The following is an 18,842-nucleotide window of genomic DNA, read 5'->3' on the forward strand; positions in this document are numbered from 1 at the left end:
ACATGACAGTCAGATGGATTGTCTAGCTCCTTGTTCTGCCTCTTCAAACAGTCCTCTGCCACCTCTCTGCCCTGTTCAGTCTAATCCAGTAGTCAAATGGAGTCTTCCCTTCCATTGGCAACGTAGAATAAACATCAGCTGGGGACATGTCAGAGTTGTGTCGCTAAAGTGATGCTTCAGAATGTCAAAAACCAGTCTAGGGCCCTGGCTTAAGTCAACTGGGTTACTGTGTAGGATTACTCTTACCACATCCCGTGCCCGTCCCGTCAACTTGCACAAAACTTAATCTGACCTCTCCTGCCCACCATAGCCCTTCATCTGCATGTACACTAATATGATCTTCTCCCACTCATGTACTGTGCATTTCTCTGAACAATCCCCCCTAAAACACACTGGTTCCCCGACATAATTTTTCACCACAACATTTAGAGTAGAGCTGGCCCCAACCTTGGTACCCCCGACATTATCATCCTCCTGAAGTTCCACTTTATCTCCCACAGCCTTTGATTCCAAAGAGGTAATATTTTCACCTATGGAGTGACCTATCTGCTTAACAATGCCTGCAAAGAAATCCATAGACACATCCCCATTTCTAGGACTAGGTCAATTAGCTTGAATGCACTGAGTTGAGATAGCTCTAAATCACGTGGAAGGTGCACACTTGCCTGTGCAGTTGACCTGGCCAGAGGTGTAGAAGTGGAGAAATAGTTGCCACTCTACCCACTGACGGTGAAGGGTTAAACATAAGAACTCCCCTATCTCTCCCAAAACCAAACTCTTATTGTTTTTGTTGTTGATGGAAATAAAAATCACAATCAATATCAACACACATAAAATAATGCACTCAAAACAAAAGTTAAACGGAAGTTGCACCCGTCTCTAACAAGACCAAGAATCGACACAGAAAAGTATAAAAAGAAACGTCCTTATAAATAGCTCTGTCGCCACCGTTTGGCGAAAAGTGGCGTCGTACTCACGTTCATTGGCGTGGGAAAGTTACTAGCATAACAGCGTCACTAAATAATCATACTATCACCACATACAAGTAATGAACAGTATATTATATTTACCCCACTCACTCATGCAGGAGCCTCCTGAAAATTCCGCTCGTGCAGAATGCGAAACAGTTAATATGCACACGCTAGGCCTCCGGTGTGCATCAGCAACCACCGTACTTCTTGAAGCCGGTTCGCGGATCCCTCCACGCGACGTCCAGCGAAGACAAGACGAGTCTTGGCACCAGTGTAGCAGATGTTAATCGTGCTCTCCTTGCGTTCTGTTTAGTTCAAATAAATCACCCACACCCCGTGGTTTCAGTTGAGCGTTATGTGATTAAATAGGAAACAGCACGTTCGTTGTGCAGGGCTTAATGTTGATGGCTGTCGATCCCTTGCGTCACATTTTCATGCTGGAGGGGCCTTCTGTTCGCGATTTTCCCCCATCTGCAAGCCAATAACACACCTTGTCATTGGAATTGAACCAACCAATAAGAGTGCGTGAACATTAAATACACATTTCTTTAGAGGCAAGTGGAAGCCTAACACGGAACCCAAACCGGCTGCGCGCGTGCGCTATCGTGCATAAATGTATTTTGATATTTTAACCTGCGTGTAGTGATTGCGTTGTGTAGGGGGACAAAATACATTTATGCATGATAGCGCACCTGCGCAGGCGGTTTGTGTTCCGTCGCAGGCGCGCGCAATAATTGAATAACATGAATTTCTAAATGTATTTTGCGACGCTCGCGCACGCGACGTGTCCGGTCTGGTCAGCATGTAACCAACCCTTTTACATGCCCATAAGCTCGACACCTGTAAAATAATAGAGTCGGCTCAAGCTATTATGGGATAACTGAAATATCCTCACTTTAGTCAGGCAAAGCCTCAACATCAAAACATAATGAATCTTGTTTCGCCACAGTACCAAACAAGCATCACAAACACCAGGAATCTTCCCCTTCAATTGGTCAATTTTCAGCTACCCCAGGTTTTATTCCTTTCAATGGCACCCTTTTCTTGATAAAGCAATAACCAATACAATGTATGTTTCACACAAATAAACTCAACATTAATAAAAATAAAAGTATAAACACAGAATCTTTGAAATATCTTATTGAACATCCACGTCCAAGTGAAGGGACACACTCAAGGAGTCAAGAAATACACCAAAAACGTGAATATTACATATCCTTTTAATTTATTTGCTCAAAGAACATTGTACCAAATGGTCCATAAAAAAAAAAAGGTTTAACCAAAGTTTAAGTGGTTTCCAACTGTGTATCTAAAGTTAATGCAAAACCTTCAAATGTGTCTCCAGCATTATTAAAGTGCATTAGTGTTAATCTACTCAAAGCTCTAAAATCAAGTTTTGGTTTTAGGTACAAAGACATTGATTAAGTGACCTGACAACCAAAACAGAAGCAATTCATTTCGATAACAAAACAACCAATGTAAACTAACAAACTATTCAAATATATATAGAGGACAAATAGGCAAAATTGACTAAATTTAAAGCTTTGCAAACATACCCACTTCTTAATACATAAATGGTAAATATGGCTCTTCAGTTAGTTTTCCATAACAAGTCAAACTTATGAGCATAAAGCCAGTTACTGCCGTGTTCTGAACAGAAACTTAACGCCATCATCTTCGCTCAAAAGAAAAAGAAAAAAAAGAATAAATATTAGATCGATATGGACATCAATAAATACTTCACTCAATCAGAAATACAGCATCATTCAGTCAGAAATGGCAGTGCGAATAAATTGTTCATCTGTAACAATTGAGAAGGGAAAATATTCACCACATGTGCTTTTGTCCTATTGCCTACATACAGGGAAGGGAACACTAATTAATATAAATGTTCATATCAGGCAAAGACAAAAGCAGGTGTGGGGAAAGAACCAATAACTACTCAGAAAACCTGTTAATGCTAAGGAAAATGTCTGAAAACATCATGTTAGATTGGGCATAACTGAAGTAGTTTCTACTTAAGGGGACTGGTGCAGTTTGAACTGTTGCTTAACCTGATTTACTGAGTGAAGCCATAGAAACAGGAACATTTTCAGAGGCACTATACCACAAAGTGGCAACAAGAACAAGAATTGGTCCCCAATTATGGAGTTACTCACTCAGTTGGGTAGATATTTAACCAACATTCATTATAGAATTCTGGTCCTAACTCAATAATTGAGCTTCTAAATAAACTATTAAATAATAGCAGCAATAGCAATACTGAGAAAAGCTCCCCTTTCCCTCTGTTTCAGCTCACAGATTTGATACCATTTCATTCTGTTGTCCCTTGTTCTCCATCTTCTGGCATTCACAGAATGAGATGGCTCCATAAACCTCAAGTACCAAGAGTCTCAGATTCCTTAGCCTCAACTGAGGGGTTGAAGATGAGTCACCTCATCGCGACTTAACTCCCAGCGATGTCTTCAGGTTCTCGTACACCACATAGCTGATGCTGACAGCTGGAATGACCTTCAGGAAGTTGGGGGCCAGGCCCCTGTAGAGACCAGTGGCCCCTTCTGTCTGGATGATTTGTTTGAAGAGCCCTGACATTGTCATCTGTGGGCTGCCCTCCAGCATGGCTATAGGAGATAAATGACAGTCAGCATTAGAGCCAAGGAACAGCAAAACTTGTAGTCATTTATAACCTCACCTAAATAAAATGAGGAAAATATTATATATTCCAATAAGCAGTGTAAATTAGGTGTGCATTGTTGAAGGTCTCACCTTGTGCCTGCATGCGGGTCCTGACAAGGGCCAGGGGGTAGCTGGCCAGCTGACCACAGGTGCTGGACACTGTGCCACATCCAAGCAGAACTAACACTCCCGGGTCAGTACTGTTGGCGCCATACTTCTCTAACCAAGAGTTCTTCAATGTCTGTAGAAAAAGGAACATATTCAGAGGCTATTCCAAATGGAGCATCCAATGCAGTGAAAACATGTAACTAGAGATTTGTAAAGCCTTCTCTGGGTCTCTTACCTCATACACAGCCAGGTCCATTCCAGCATAGGGGATGATGCCCATCATGTTGGGGATGAAGCCCTTGTAAAAGGCACCTAGTCCCTCTCTCCTGAAGATGCTCTTTGCACAGTCAGAGATGCCAGAGCACTGACCTGTCTTTCGCAGGGCAAGCCGTGTTTTCAGAACCTGGTGAGCAGAAATAAACTGAAAATCTAGCAGGTGGCATGTAATCGAAACAAAAACATTACGAACTTTAAAATCATAAGTGTTTGTCCTCATCCTGATAACAATCACAGATGTAATCGTCCCAGATCTAATCGTAATGCTAGAGGGTGATGACTGACGGCTGCTCACCTCCATGGGGTAGATGGTGCTCTGAGCGATGACTCCAGCCATAGAGCCAGCTACAAAACGCTCCAGGATGCCAAGTGTCTCCTTATCACTGCCAATCAAACGCTTGATCTACACAAGAGAGTGTCCGTTGAAAGAAAAGTAAGGGGATGAGATAAGACAGGACAGACACTGTTAGAACATAAACTTGATCGTCACAGACAGAATTTAGATGGAGTTATAATTAACGGTATACGAGTCCAAACTCTCTCTACATTAAGAAAAATGATACAGGAGTAAGTGTTGCACTGCATGTAGTACCTGCTCATAGGCCATGAACTTGATGGCGGATTCAGGGGCGATTTTGATAATGTTGATTCCGTTCCCTCTCCACAGCGACCTCATCCCACCTTCTTTGATCATCTGGGTGAGCCCACTCATGATGCACATGTTGTTGCTACGGGAACCGTGGACCTGACAAATCAAGAATATAAAATGTTTATCATGCAGAAGTCAAACGACCAATTAGATAATTAAGGCCGTATTCCGATTTGATCTGTGCGCTTAACTGAAATGTTCAGCCAAGTCTCCCATTGACGTCAATTAATGATTTAGATGAACGTTTACGTTGTGCAAGCGTATTATAAAACTCTGAATCGGCCCTTCCTTCTCAAAACATTTATTCAGTTATTTAAGTAATGAGGCATTAGCTCTGGGAATGTGAGTACAATGTGGAACAAGTCAGTGTACTGGGGTCAGTTGCACCAACCCACAGATGACTTGTTCAAACAGACCCACTGACGTCAATCGGGGGTCCACACTTTGCTATCACATAAAATCCTATCTACGCACTCCTGACTTATCTGCCACTGCAGCCAATCACATCTCAACAGAGAAGGTGTGCTGGCTCTCTGCCACAGTCATTGGTCGGCTGGATGAGCCAGGGAAAAACAAACAGCCCCTAGGACTCTTGACCCCATGTTTTGGCACATTTACATACTCATTAACCCATGTATGACGCTTAGGTAATCGCTCTTGCAACAGTTCTGTTATTTGCCTACAAGTTATGCAAGAAGCCCACTTTCACTCAACAATGAATAGGTAATTGAGGGCAAGGTGTACCATTCCTAGGACTTCAAGTGTTGTTGGGAATACAGGGCTGAAGTGGTATCTAAGACAGTAGATCAAGGGCTTCTTACCTGCATGAGTACTTTGAGTCGGTCTAAGGGGGCGGTGAATGTTCGGGACACTGCTCCTGCACCTCCACCTGCTACCAGATGCCTCCACCACATCCCTGTCAGTTTCTCCTCTGTCGTGAAGTCATCAGGCACCATCAGATTGTCGCCTACGTCAAACAGCTAGACAGCAGACCGATTGAACATTAGTATAATTATCCACTACTAGCCCATTTATTTTGTCCCAATATACATTAGTTATCCAAGAGCAGCTGCAACAAGATGTTTAGTCAAGCTATAAGGGGTGAGCTGACATTTTCAGCGTGTGGGATTTCTAAGGCCTCATGTTCACACAAACCATTCACCTAGAGGTGACGAGGGACAAGCAGTATTGACAGCTAAATGTGCGTCAGAGAAGACTCTGCCCTCATCCCTTTAGAGCAAAAGTCACAGGTTATGAGGCTTTAGGTCAGTTGACTTAATGTTCCGAGTTAGGAAGCAAGTTGGATTCTATACGTTTCCTGTTCTGTTATTTCTGGGACACTGGTGTGTAATCAGACATTAAACCAGTTAAAACATAAGGGTGCTTCTGCTTTAATGCAGTGGTTCGGACTTGACATGCACTCCTGATATTATGAGGGTAAAGACTGAGGGAAATGTTCCCTCCTTGTAACATTGTTTGTTGCACAATGACCATCTAGGTCAGCCAGGGAGACTCCAGACATAGTTTAAGTCTCTAGAGAGGTGCCTTTGCAAAATCCATACCAGAGTACAGGCTCTATCCTTCTTTACCATGCCAGCACCAAATTACTAACTGAAAACTATTTAATGATAAGCAAGAACTTAGAAAATGTGAAATTGGCAGCACCTGTTATGTAAGTGTAATTAATACTACTGCCACATGTTAGTCTGGCCAAAGTGACTCGAGTGAATGCTGCTTGACATTTTGCCTGGCCTTTGTTAGGTGGTCATCTCATCTCCAAGGGAGTACTTCTGAATATTTTTAGCCCCAGCTCAACCTACACAAGCTGTTCTGTAGCTTTTGGCACATTGGAGAGGTAAGCAGGCTAAGATTTAGAAGCAGCGTCGCTCATTCAGGCATACAGTATTTCAATACCCCACCCACATGCTGCCCAAGATCATACTGTCCCGTGAAGGTGGTTCTAGGAACGCAGGGGATCATTTTATTCTCCTCCTACCACTTTACAAACATGATGATCTTACATAAGGGATAATTCAATTGGTATCGATATTTTATATAAGGGGTAATTAATTCAACCCGTAAATCTTTTAATTATAATCTTGTATTCAGAGATTTCCTGTCCTACCCTAATTAAGCCACGAATAAGATTAATTGGTGACACACCTCCATTGGTGTTGATCTATGTCATAGGATTAACATCCCCATTCACAATATTGAACTTTAAAGGCTTTTGTCAGTGGATACAGAGTGTACTCAAATTCATGTTAAATATAATTAAATTCTCTGCTTTGTGGATAGCTATTTCACATCCTCCCTCCTCACCGTGGAGTGTTTCCAGTATAGGGTGATCTCAGGGATGTTGTTCTCTTTGGGCTGTAGCAGAGGGTAGTTGCTCCACTCATTCCAATCAATGGTCATTGTTCCATTCTTATCCATGCTATTTAAAAAAACATAAAAAGAAAACCATAAACTCTTGAGAATATGAATCAAACCAGTAATAATAGCTATATACAGACAACATTGAACAAAATCATAAGGAAACACTGTTTCATCCTAATATCTTACCTCTGTAGGACCTTCTCTGCATGCTGCTGGGATATGTGAACACCAAGGTCCTGGAGAGACTGCATGATCTCCTTAGAATCCATTTTATCTGAATCACAATGGAAGACAATTTATCATAATTCCACCTGAATCCAAACAAAAATGTGTATTTTATGGTAGCTTAGGCATGTTCTGAAACTAAGTTCGGATTTGTGCATAATAGCATACCAGTTCTTCTTCTGTCCAGGTTCTTGAAGACGAGTTTCAGATCTTTCTCCTGATCTTGTAAATAGTGAACAAACTCCTCAAAGACCATCTGCCCATCCAGGTCATTGTCTGCACTTTTCACCACTTTCTGCAGGGGCAAAAAACCCTAAATGATCAACAAAATAGCTTTCTTATAACAGACACCATGGAGGACAATAGAAAAGCAATCGACAAAAGTAAACCCAAGACTGGGGCTTATCTGGAGCTGACAGGAGGGTAAGGTGACCGTTGTGTGAATAATGTCAAACAGTGCATTCCTCAATGGTGTCATCACCTCAATATCCAGCCAAGACAAAGCACTTCAACAATGTCTCTGATAGGGCCTTGGTTCTTTGCCTCTATGTTGAAAGCCATTGACTCAAACCTAGGCTAACATGTCCTTTATTTTAAACTAGTTTGTCCCATGTTTAAATGCCATTCTATGTGAGAGAGAACAACGTGTATTCACTTTCAAAATGTGACATTAGGCCTGTAACATGGACAGAAAGAATGCTCTCAATGGGAGCATTGTCACAGGTAACTGACAAAATAAAGGGAACATTTGAGTAAATGAGGGACACAAAGCATATTGAAAACAGGAGCATTCCACACAGGTGTGGTTCCTGAGTTAATTAATCCGTTAACATCCCATCATGATTTGGGTCATGTATAAAAATACGCAGTTGCCCATTATTTTGGCAACCATGGCTAAGAGATCAGTGACTTTGAAAGAGCGGTCTCAAAGGAGCATAGGGGGGTTAAAGGATGTGTGTGTCAGTCACCAGATCAACCAAATTGAACATTTATGGGAGATTCTGGAGCGGTGCCTGAGACAGCGTTTTCCACTGCCATCAACTCTCCAATAGAGTTACAGACACTTGTAGAATCTATGCCAAGGCGCATTGAAGCTGTTCTGGCGGCTTGTGGTGGCCCAACGCGCTATTAAGACGCTATGTTGGGGTTTCCTTTATTTTGGTAGATGCCTGTAGTTCAAGACAGTAGAGCAAATATCAACACCAGGCCAGCAACTCAACTGCTGATGCCTCAGTCTATTTTAGACCAGGTAGGTCGACAGGCTTAGCACAAGTTGGCAGGTCAACTTGTCATTAAAGATACATGTCCACGACACTAATACCCATGCTTGAAGACACGAGGGCTCAAATCACGATGCCAACCTCGGCCAAGAACATCATGTCTTGCCTCTGTGGGTCACGCAGTCTTGAGCGTCAAGAAACTCTAGTCTTGCATGCATGGGGCGGCAGGTAGCCGACTGGTAGAGCGTTGAACAAGGCAGTTCCAAGCCTGTCATTGAAAATAAGAATTTGTTCTTAACTGACTTGCCTAGTTAAATAAAGGTAAAATAAAATAATTGTAATTTAACAATTCCATCATGTTTCAGTGATTTCTTCATGTGCCTAATTGACAACACTGAATCTGCTGGTTTAGTGCTTAGGGTCACTGATATGCAATTAGACTATTAAGAGGCAAATTTAAACTTAAACTAGAAGCGGTTGCCAGCCAATAGTTTGAATGTGCAAGCCCAATGCACCATCACTGTAGAGAACAATAATAAATTGTCTATGCCTTCAGTGTTAGATTACAGTTAATGAATTATAAAACTGAGTCATTCAAAGAATTCTAACACTGATGAAGCAAATGCAATTCATTTTTCAAATATATTAATGAATATCAGGGGCCACATTCATCCCTTGGGGAACTCCTTGAGTAGGGGCTTAGAGTTTTTTAAAGCCTGTCTACATAATGTTATATGAAATGATGCGTTCTATCTTGATTTCCATGGGTCTGAATCATTGTTGCATTCAATTCCTGCTGAAACTTTTATACATTATGGTCTGATGTGGTGGATTACATGCAACACTATGCAGTAGGTGAGACAAACCCTGACTACAGGAAGGAGGGGTTATACTTACAGGAAAGTACGACAGAATTGTTAAAAAACGTATAGTTTAGGAAAAGCCTAATTAAATCACTCAATTTAAAACTTGCTGTTTAGTTCGCAGATGCATATACATACGTATGTTAAAAGAATAGAGTGCAAGTCTTACCTTTCGCCATTTCCGATAAATTGAACATTCTTGGGACGGTAGAAACACACTCAATTTGAAGAGCGATTTCAGCTCCGATGGTAGTCCATTGGACTCATAATACTCGAATTCAATAGGATCCGAATTCGGAACAGGCACATAAAGGCACAGACCAAGCATGTTTAAATTTAAGATAAAGCCACTCCACAATAAATAAATAAATAGTACACCAAAGATTGATAAATTCCCTAGGCGTGTTACTACTAAAACGCCGGTAATGAAGTGCCTCGTGTTATAGAAATCTATGAAACCACACCCTTCTGAAAATAGACCAATTTTATTGGCTCCTATGATGATTTTTTGCCCCCCTGTCTCGGTAACGTCATTTGCTATCGACCAGTCACTGCATCATTCAATTGACAAGCCTTGATCTTGCGTAAAAGCTGCTCAATGACCCCAACCCCCTCCCTCAGACTATTGTTCCACATTCATGTCCTAGTCAGGAACTAAGAAACTCGGAAATGTCTGACTTGCGAACAGGTTGAAGTTACACGCGTACTGCGTTCAACCAGTTAGCAAGTCGGATATTGCCGAGTTTCCTAGTTCTGACTATTTTATTTTTATTTTTATTTTATTTTTTATTAACAAATCAATACAGAAAGTACATAAGGGAACACAAGTATATATAGATTATATATAATGGACAATCGAGCTAGGGGGTACAAATATCACATTACAATTACACAAGGACCTTAACGGACATACATACATTTACAATTCTAACAGCTTTTTTGTTAGTAGAGTATTTAATAGTCTTAAAATACAGTTCAATTTCTTTTTGTAGGGTAAGAAAATTTGTTTTTTTGTTAGTAAATTTACATTTGTGTATATGAAATTTGGCCAAAAGAATAATGAAATTAATTACATAAAAATGTTTCAGCTTATTTTTATCGTATGTAAAGAATCCAAGCAGTACATATCTCCACAATAGTGTAAAATCTTCATAAATGTGTTCAATTATAAATCTACTGATGTCTTGCCACAGTTTTCTTACATGTATACAATGCCAAAAAAGATGCAACACTGTTTCTGGGTGGTCATTACAAAAGGAGCAATTTGAATTTATGTTTTCCTTAAACTTCTTCATATAGTGGTTGGCAGGGTAATATTTATGAATAATTTTAAAGGAAACCTCCTTAATTTTGTTAACCAGTAGGTATGTGTGTGGCAACATCCAAACTTTTTTCCAACAGATATTATCAATAAATCCATTCCAATAAGGCATGACATAAGGTATAGATACAACATCCTGCTGAAACAAGGTTCGTATCGCTCTGTTGTTGAATGGACCAGAAGAGAAACAAATCTTTCCTACTGATGAGTCAACAGGGTCAATAGAAGGTAGGCTCTGAGGGTCAGGTCTTGACACGTTCCTGAATAACAGAGCAACACCTGAGGGAATGGCGTCTAAAACAATTGCAAAATCTTTAGGTGTTACAGGGACCTTGTAAAGAGATAAGAATTCCTTATAACTGAGTAAAAGACCCTCTGCATTTACCAGTTGGCTCACCAATAGGATATTATTTCGGAACCAATATTCTAAAAACAAATAAGTATTTTTAAACAATATATCCCGATTATTCCATATATAATATCTGTGTGGAGAAAAATTGTGTTTATAAATTAAGGACCATGACAAGAAAACCTGCCGATGAAAAGCAGAAAGTTTCACTGGAATTTTGTCAATATTATAATTGCACAACAACATGAAGTTAAGGCCATCAAAGTAGAGAAGACATGATGAGGAATACAATTCCAGATAGAAGTGGGTCTTCTTAGGAATTGTTTTATCCAATTGATCTTAAAAGTATTATTTAAAGTAGTAAAGTCCAGAAAATTCAGTCCATCATTCTCATAAGTGTTCATTACAACAGTTTTCCTAATGTAATGGGTACGGTTTCTCCCCTAGTTCTGACTACCGTTTGTTAGCCTACCCCTATGTGACGTATTATTGTGAGACTCGCTAGGCTAAATTTTGGGAAAATAACAAACGTTTCCTGTTTGGAGATTCATCATGCCTTGATTGGAATTTGTGATATGTCAGTACTACAGGTTTTATAAGCAGGGTTTTACAAGAGGAAGGCCTATATGCTGCTTTGCAGTCTAACTCTACAATACATCATATATATGAGGTTATTAGATTGAAATTCATTCAATTCTTTATTTTCATCAATATTTGTCATTCTATATTGTCATTTAAAGCTGATTGATTCTACCAGCAAGATGATCTGAGTTCAGCCAACACATCATAATAGCAACTTTCTGAGAATTTCCGGCTAAGACAGAACAAGCAGATCCTTAGATTGTTCCTTAGATTGTTATTTAGCCTTGTAGTAACAATGTTAACAACTGCAGGAATTATGAGATAACAAACTGTGCCTTTTATCAAATCAAATCTAATTGTATTTGTCACATGCACCGAATACAACACCTTACAGTGAAACGCTTACTTAAAAGCCCTTAACCAACAATTGAATTGTTTTTGGTTCAATAGAGATGAATTACATACATCTTTATGTGCACTAACCAATATCATAGGCTAATTAATTTGGGGTTCAACACATGAGGAAGTGGAAACAAAAAACACATTAACTATAACACCCACTGCTAGTAGGCATTTTTCATCCAACAGCAAATGTAATGTCCTAAAAAAAACATTGCAGTTGTAGGCTACTACCCATGAGACATTTTGTGCGCCACTCCATATCTCAAAGCCATATTAAATATCTTGGTTGTAAAATACTTGCTACTGAGCTGTATATTGAGAGTTGAGAAAAAAAAAATACCTACGGAAAGCTGATACCCTCCCCTCTCTTCGACAGGGACAAGGGGACGAAGCTTCCTAAACTGTGTGTTTCACGTAACTGCCTTTTGAAATGTTATAGAATCAGAATGCATTTTTTTCTCGAGCGGGCCCCAGCAAGGGCACCTGCACAGGGGCAGACACATTCATTACAGGAATCATGAGGATAATATAATTTACTGTTTGACCAAATAATGCTTTTAGCTAGTTTTTATATTTTTTTAATAGTATTTTATTAGGATCCCCATTAGCTGTTGCTGAAGCAGAAGCTATGCATCCTGAGGTCCACACAAAACATAAAATATGACATAATACAGAACATCAATAGACAAGAACACCTCAAGGAATGAACTACACAAATTTAAAATAAGAACAATAGAACCAAAAAAGGTCCTACGGACACACATACATACACTAGTATATATAAAGTACTAGTCAAAAGTTTGGACACCCCACTCATTCAAGGGTTTTTCTTTATGTTTTACTATTTTCTAAATTGAAGAATAATAGTGAAGACATAAAAATTATGAAATAACACATATGGAATCATGTAGTAACCAAAAAAGTGTTAAACAAATAAAAATACATTTGATATATTCTTCAAAGTAGCCACCCTTTGCCTTGATGACAGCTTTACACACTTTTGTCATTCTCTCAACCAGCTTCATAAGGTAGTCACCTGGAATGTATTTCAATTAACAGGTGTGCCTTGTTAAAAGTTAATGTGTGGAATTGATTTCCTTCTTAATGCGTTTGAGCCAATCAGTTGTGTTGTGACAAGGTAGAGGTGGTATACAGAAGATAGCCCTATTTGGTAAAATATCAAGTCCATATTATGGCAAGAACAGCTCAAATAAGCAAAGAGAAAATGATAGTCCATCAATACTTTAAGACATGAAGGTCAGTCAATATGGAAAATTTCAAGAACTTTGAACTTTTCTTCAAGTGCAGTTGCAAAAACCATCAAGCGCTATGATGGCTCTCATGAGGACCGCCACAGGAAAGAAAGATGCAGAGTTACCTCTGCTGCAGAGGATAAGTTCATTAGAGTTAACTGCACCTCAGATTGCAGCCCAAATCAATGCTTCACAGACTTCAAGTAACAGACACATCTCAACATCAACTGTTCAGAAGAGACTGCGTGAATCAGGCCTTCATGGTCGAATTGCTGCAAAGAGACTTGCTTGGGCCAAGAAACACGAGCAATGGACATTAGACCGGAGGACATCTGTCCGTTGGTCTGATGAGTCCAAATTTGAGAGTTTTGGATCCAACCGCCGTGTCTTTGTGAGACACAGAGTAGGTGAATGGATGATTTCCGCATGTGTGGTTCGCATCCGTGAACCATGGAGGAGGAGGTGTGATGGTGTGGGGGTGCTTTGCTGGTGACACTGTCAGTGATTTATTTAGAATTCAAGGCACACTTAACAAGCATGGCTACCACAGCATTCTGCAGCGATACGCCATCCCATCTGGTTTGCGCTTAGTGGGACTATCATTTGTTTTTCAACAGGACAATGACCCAACACACTTTCAGCCTGTGTAAGGGCTATTTGACCAATAAGGAGCGTGATGGACGGCTGCATCAGATGACCTGGCCTGCACAATCACTCGACCTCAACCCAATTGAGATGGTTTGGGATGAGTTGGACCGCAGAGGGAAGGAAAAGCAGCCAACAAGTGCTCAGCATATGTGGGAACTCCTTCAAGATGGTTGTAAAAGCATTCCTGATGAAGCTGGTTGAGAGAATAACAAGAGTGTGCAAAGCCGTCATCAAGGTAAAGGGTAGCTACTTTGAAGAATATAAAATCTAAAATACATTTTAATTTGTTGAATACTTTTTTGGTTACTACATGATTCCATATGTGTTATTTCATGGTTTTGATGTCTTCACTATTTTTGAAGAAAATATTAAAATAAAGAAAAACCCTTGAATGAGTAGGTGAGTCCAAACTTTTGTACATACAGTGCGTTCGAAAAATATTCAGACCCTTCACTTTTTCCACATTTTGTTACGTTACAGCCTTATTCTAAAATGTATTCAATAGTTTTTTTTCTCCTCATCAACCTACACACAATAACCCATAATGACAAAGCAAAAATAGGTTTTTAGAAATGTTTGGAAATGTAATTAAAATAAAAAACTGAAATATCACATTTACATAAGTATTCATACCATTTACTAAGTACTTTGTTGAAGCACCTTTGGCAGGGATTACAGCCTTGGGTCTTCTTGGGTATGATGCTACAAGCTACAAGCTTGGCACACCTGTATTTGGAGAGTTTTTCCCATTCTTCTCTGCAGATCCTCTGAAGCTCTGGCTGGCCCACTCAAGTACCTTCAGAGACTTGTCCCGAAGCCACTCCTGTGTTGTCTTGGCTGTGTGCTTAAGGTTGTTGTCCGGTGGGAAGGTGAACCTTCATCCCAGTCTGAGGTCCTGAGCACTCTGGAGCTGGTTTTCATCAATGATCTCTCTGTACTTTGTTCTGTTCATCTTTGCCTTGATCCTAACTAGTCTCCCAGTCCTTACCGCTGAAAAACATCCCCACAGTATGATGCTGCCACCACCATGCTGCAAGGTAGGGATGGTGCCAGATTTCCTCTCGACGTGACGCTTGGCATTCAGGCCAACGAGTTCAATCTTGGTTTCATCAGCCCAGAGAATGATGTTTTTCATGGTCAGAGAGTCTTTAGGTGCCTTTTAGCAAACTCCAAGCGGGCTGTCATGTGTCTTTTACTGAGGAGTGGCTTCGGTCTGGCCACTTCACCATAAAGGCCTGATTGGTGGAGTGCTGCAGAGATGGTTGTCCTTCTGGAAGGTTCTCCCATCTTCACAGAGGAACTCTAGAGCTCTGTCAGAGTGACCATTGGGTTCTTGGTCACCCACCTGACCAAGGCCCTTCTCCCCCGATTGCTCTGTTTGGCCGGGTAACCAGCTGTAGGAAGAGTCTTGGTGATTCCAAACTTCTTCAATTTTAGAATGATGAGGCCACTGTGTTCTTGGGGACCTTCAATGATGCAGACATTTTTTGGTACCCTTCCCCAGATCTGCGCCTCGACACAATCTTGTCTCTGAGCTCTACGGACAAATCCTTCAACCTCATGGCTTGGTTTTTGCTCTGACGTGCACTGTCAACTTTCGGACCTTATACTGAATACCATCTGAAGACCCTGTATATGTCATACATTACCATAACTGTTCCTGTATACTGCTGTATAAACTTACCTCAGTCTCCAGAGCAAATATATTGACAGACTAATCTACTTTTCTATTGAAACATGTTTCCTTGCCAACAAATCAAGTTTAAATGATACACCAACTCCCTGCGTCATTTGTTTGAGCAGTTAGACTGAAGCTAGTATATCCAAATGTATTTAATGAAAATCACAATTAATTGATCCAGGAGTTGAAGTCAACACTATATTCGTTTCTGATGCAGCTGGAATCATTTAGTCACTTGTCAGTACACTTGTAAAAAACAAACACTACTATATGCATATGTACAACAGCTAGCAATATCTATGCCACAATGCAGTTGAGAGCATACTAGGTATTATATATTATACAAAATCATCAAACTGAACATGGATGTTGTGTTAGTGTAATGTTCCAGGTAGGTTCCAGTCTGCTCTTCAGCTTGTGACCACAGATTTGTTTTGTGGCCTGCCGGAGGTCATTTTGCAGGGCTCTGGCAGTGCTCCTCCTTGCACAAAGGCGGAGGTAGCGGTCCTGCTGCTGGGTTGTTGCCCTCCTACGGCCTCCTCCACGTCTCCTGGTGTACTGGCCTGTCTCCTGGTTGCGCCTCCATGCTCTGGACACTACGCTGACAGACACAGCAAACCTTCTTGCCACAGCTCGCATTGATGTGCCATCCTGGATGAGCTGCACTACCTGAGCCACTTGTGTGGGTTGTAGACTCCGTCTCATGCTACCACTAGAGTGAAAGCACCGCCAGCATTCAAAAGTGACCAAAACATCAGCCAGGAAGCATAGGAACTGAGAAGTGGTCTGTGGTCACCACCTGCAGAACCACTCCTTTATTGGGGGTGTCTTGCTAATTGCCTATAATTTCCACCTTTTGTCTATTCCATTTGCACAACAGCATGTGAAATGTATTGTCAATCAGTGTTGCTTCCTAAGTGGACAGTTTGATTTCACAGAAGTGTGATTGACTTGGAGTTACATTGTGTTGTTTAAGTGTTCCCTTTATTTTTTTGAGCAGTGTATATACAAATTTCTTTAGCCTCCTGAGGTTGAAAAGGCACTGTTGCGCCTTCTTCACCACACTGTCTGTGTGGATGGACCATTTCAGTTTGTCAGTGAAATGTACGCCGAGGAATTTGAAGCTTTCCACCTTCTCCACTGTTGTCCCAAAAATGTGGATAGTGGGGTGCTCCCTATGCTGTTTCCTGAAGTCCACGATCATCTCCTTAGTTTTGTTGACATTGAGTGAGAGGTTATTTTCCTGGCACCACACTCTAGAGCCCTCACCTCTTCCTTGTAGGCTGTCTCATCGTTGTTGGTAATTAAGCCTGCTACTGTGTCGTCTGCAAACTTGATGATTGAGTTGGAGGCGTGCTTGGCCACGCAGTCATGGGTGAACAGGGAGTACAGGAGGGGGCTGAGCACGCACCCTTGTGGGGCCCCAGTGTTGAGGATCAGCGAAGAGGTGTTGTTAACTACCTTCACCACCTGCGGGCGACCCGTCAGGAAGTCCAGGACCAAGTTGCACAGGGCGGGGTTCAGACCCAGGGCCTCAAGCTCGATGATGAGCTATGGTCAATGAACAGCATTCTTACATAGGTATGCCTCTTGTCCAGATGGGACAGGGCAGTGTGCAGTGTGGTGGCTATTGCATCGTCTGGACCTATAGGGCGGTAAGCAAGTGGGTCTCGGGTGGCAGCTAAGTTGGAGGTGATATGATTCTTGACTAGTCTCTCAAAGCACTTCATGATGACAGAGGTAAGTGCTATGGGGCGATAGTAATTTACTTCAATTAACTTTGCTTTCTTAGGTACAGGGACAATGGTGGTCATCTTGAAGCATGTGGGGACAACAGACTGGGATAGGGAGAGATTGAATATATCTGTGAACACACCAGCCAGCTGGTCTGCGCAAGCTCTGAGGACGCGGCTAGGGATACCATCTGGGCCGGCAGCCTTGCGAGGGTTAACACGCTTAAATGTCTTACTCACGTCGGCCACAGAGAAGGAGAGCCCACAGTCCTTGATAGCGGGCCACATTGGTGGCACTGTATTATCCTCAAAGTGAGCGAAGAAGGTATTCAGCCTGTCCGGAAGCAAGACGTCGGTGTCCGTGACGTGGCTGGTTTTCCTTTTATAATCCATGATTGTCTATAGACCCTGCCACATACGTCTCGTGTCTGAGCCATTGACCTGGGACTTTGTACCTATACCGACGTTTAGCCTGCTTGATTGCTTTACAGAGGGAATAACTACACTGTTTGTATTCTTCCATATTCCCAGTCTTTTTGCCCTCGTTAAATGTGGTGGTTCGCGCTTTCAATTTTGCGCGAATGCTCCCATCTATCCACGGTTTCTGGTTGGGGTAGGTTTTAATAGTCACAGTGGGTACAACATATCCTATGCACTTCCTGATAAACTCATTCACCGTATCGGTATATGTGTCGATATTATTTTCTGAAGCTACTCTGAACATATATCCAGTCCTCGTGATCAAAAAAAACATTGAGAGAATGCCAAGAGTGTGCAAAGCTGTCATCATGGAAAAGGGTGGCTATTTGAAGAATCTCAAATATAAAATATATTTTGATTTGTTTAACACTTTGTTGGTTACTACATGATTCCATATGTGTAATTTCATAGTTTTGATGTCATCACTATTATTCTACAATGTATAAAATAGTCAAAATAAAGAAAAACCCTTAGTAGGTGTTCTAAAACTTTTGACCGGTAGTGTACAGAAGTATGTGGACACCACTTCAAATTAGTCGATTCGTCTATTTCAGCCACACCCGTTGCTGACAGGTGTATAAATTAGAGCACACAGCAATGCAATCTCCATAGATACACATTGGCAGTAGACTGGCCTTACTGAAGAGCTTAGTGACTTTCAACGTGGCACCGTCATAAGATGCCACCCTTCCAGCAACTCAGTTCATCAATTTCCTGCCCTGCTAGAGCTACCCGGTCAACTGAAAGTGCTGTTATTGTGAACTGGAAAGTCTAGGAGCAACAAAGGCTCAATTGTGAAGTGGTAGGCCACACAAGCTCACAGAACGGGACTGCCGAGTGCTGAAGCGTGTAGCGCGTAAAAATTGTCTGTCTTTGGTTGCAACACTCACTACTGAGTTCCAAAATGCCTCTGAAAGCACGTCAGCACAAGAACTGTTTGTCGGGAGCTTCATGAAATGGGTTTCCATGGCCAATCAGCTGCACACAAGCCTAAGCTCACCATGCGCAATGCCAAGTGTTGGCTAG

General features: G+C 41.3%; 1 protein-coding gene across 1 annotated transcript; it reads right to left on the reverse strand.

The window, feature by feature from the left end:
* Positions 1-2,177: 2,177 nt before the first annotated feature.
* On the reverse strand, positions 2,178-9,831 carry slc25a25a (solute carrier family 25 member 25a). The gene is made up of 10 exons (XM_071353509.1): positions 9,537-9,831; positions 7,453-7,579; positions 7,246-7,333; positions 7,003-7,117; positions 5,502-5,660; positions 4,624-4,776; positions 4,327-4,434; positions 3,991-4,158; positions 3,738-3,888; positions 2,178-3,592 (listed from the first exon to the last, which is right to left on the reverse strand). Exons 1-10 carry the CDS (start codon positions 9,693-9,695, stop codon positions 3,408-3,410), a joined length of 1,413 nt encoding a protein of 470 aa, XP_071209610.1. The 5' UTR covers positions 9,696-9,831; the 3' UTR covers positions 2,178-3,407.
* Positions 9,832-18,842: the final 9,011 nt, after the last annotated feature.

Source organism: Salvelinus alpinus, chromosome 19, assembly GCF_045679555.1.
Source record: "Salvelinus alpinus chromosome 19, SLU_Salpinus.1, whole genome shotgun sequence".
Lineage (NCBI taxonomy): Eukaryota > Metazoa > Chordata > Actinopteri > Salmoniformes > Salmonidae > Salvelinus > Salvelinus alpinus.

Excerpts from the sequence above, each read along its gene's own strand:
- slc25a25a (XM_071353509.1), bottom strand. The coding sequence starts at position 9,695 with ATGCTTGGTCTGTGCCTTTATGTGCCTGTTCCGAATTCGGATCCTATT. Across the intron at positions 7,580-9,536 it reads TTTATCGGAAATGGCGAAAG|AAAGTGGTGAAAAGTGCAGA; the intron begins GTAAGACTTGCA and ends TTGCCCCTGCAG. Across the intron at positions 4,777-5,501 it reads GACTCAAAGTACTCATGCAG|GTCCACGGTTCCCGTAGCAA; the intron begins GTAAGAAGCCCT and ends TTGATTTGTCAG.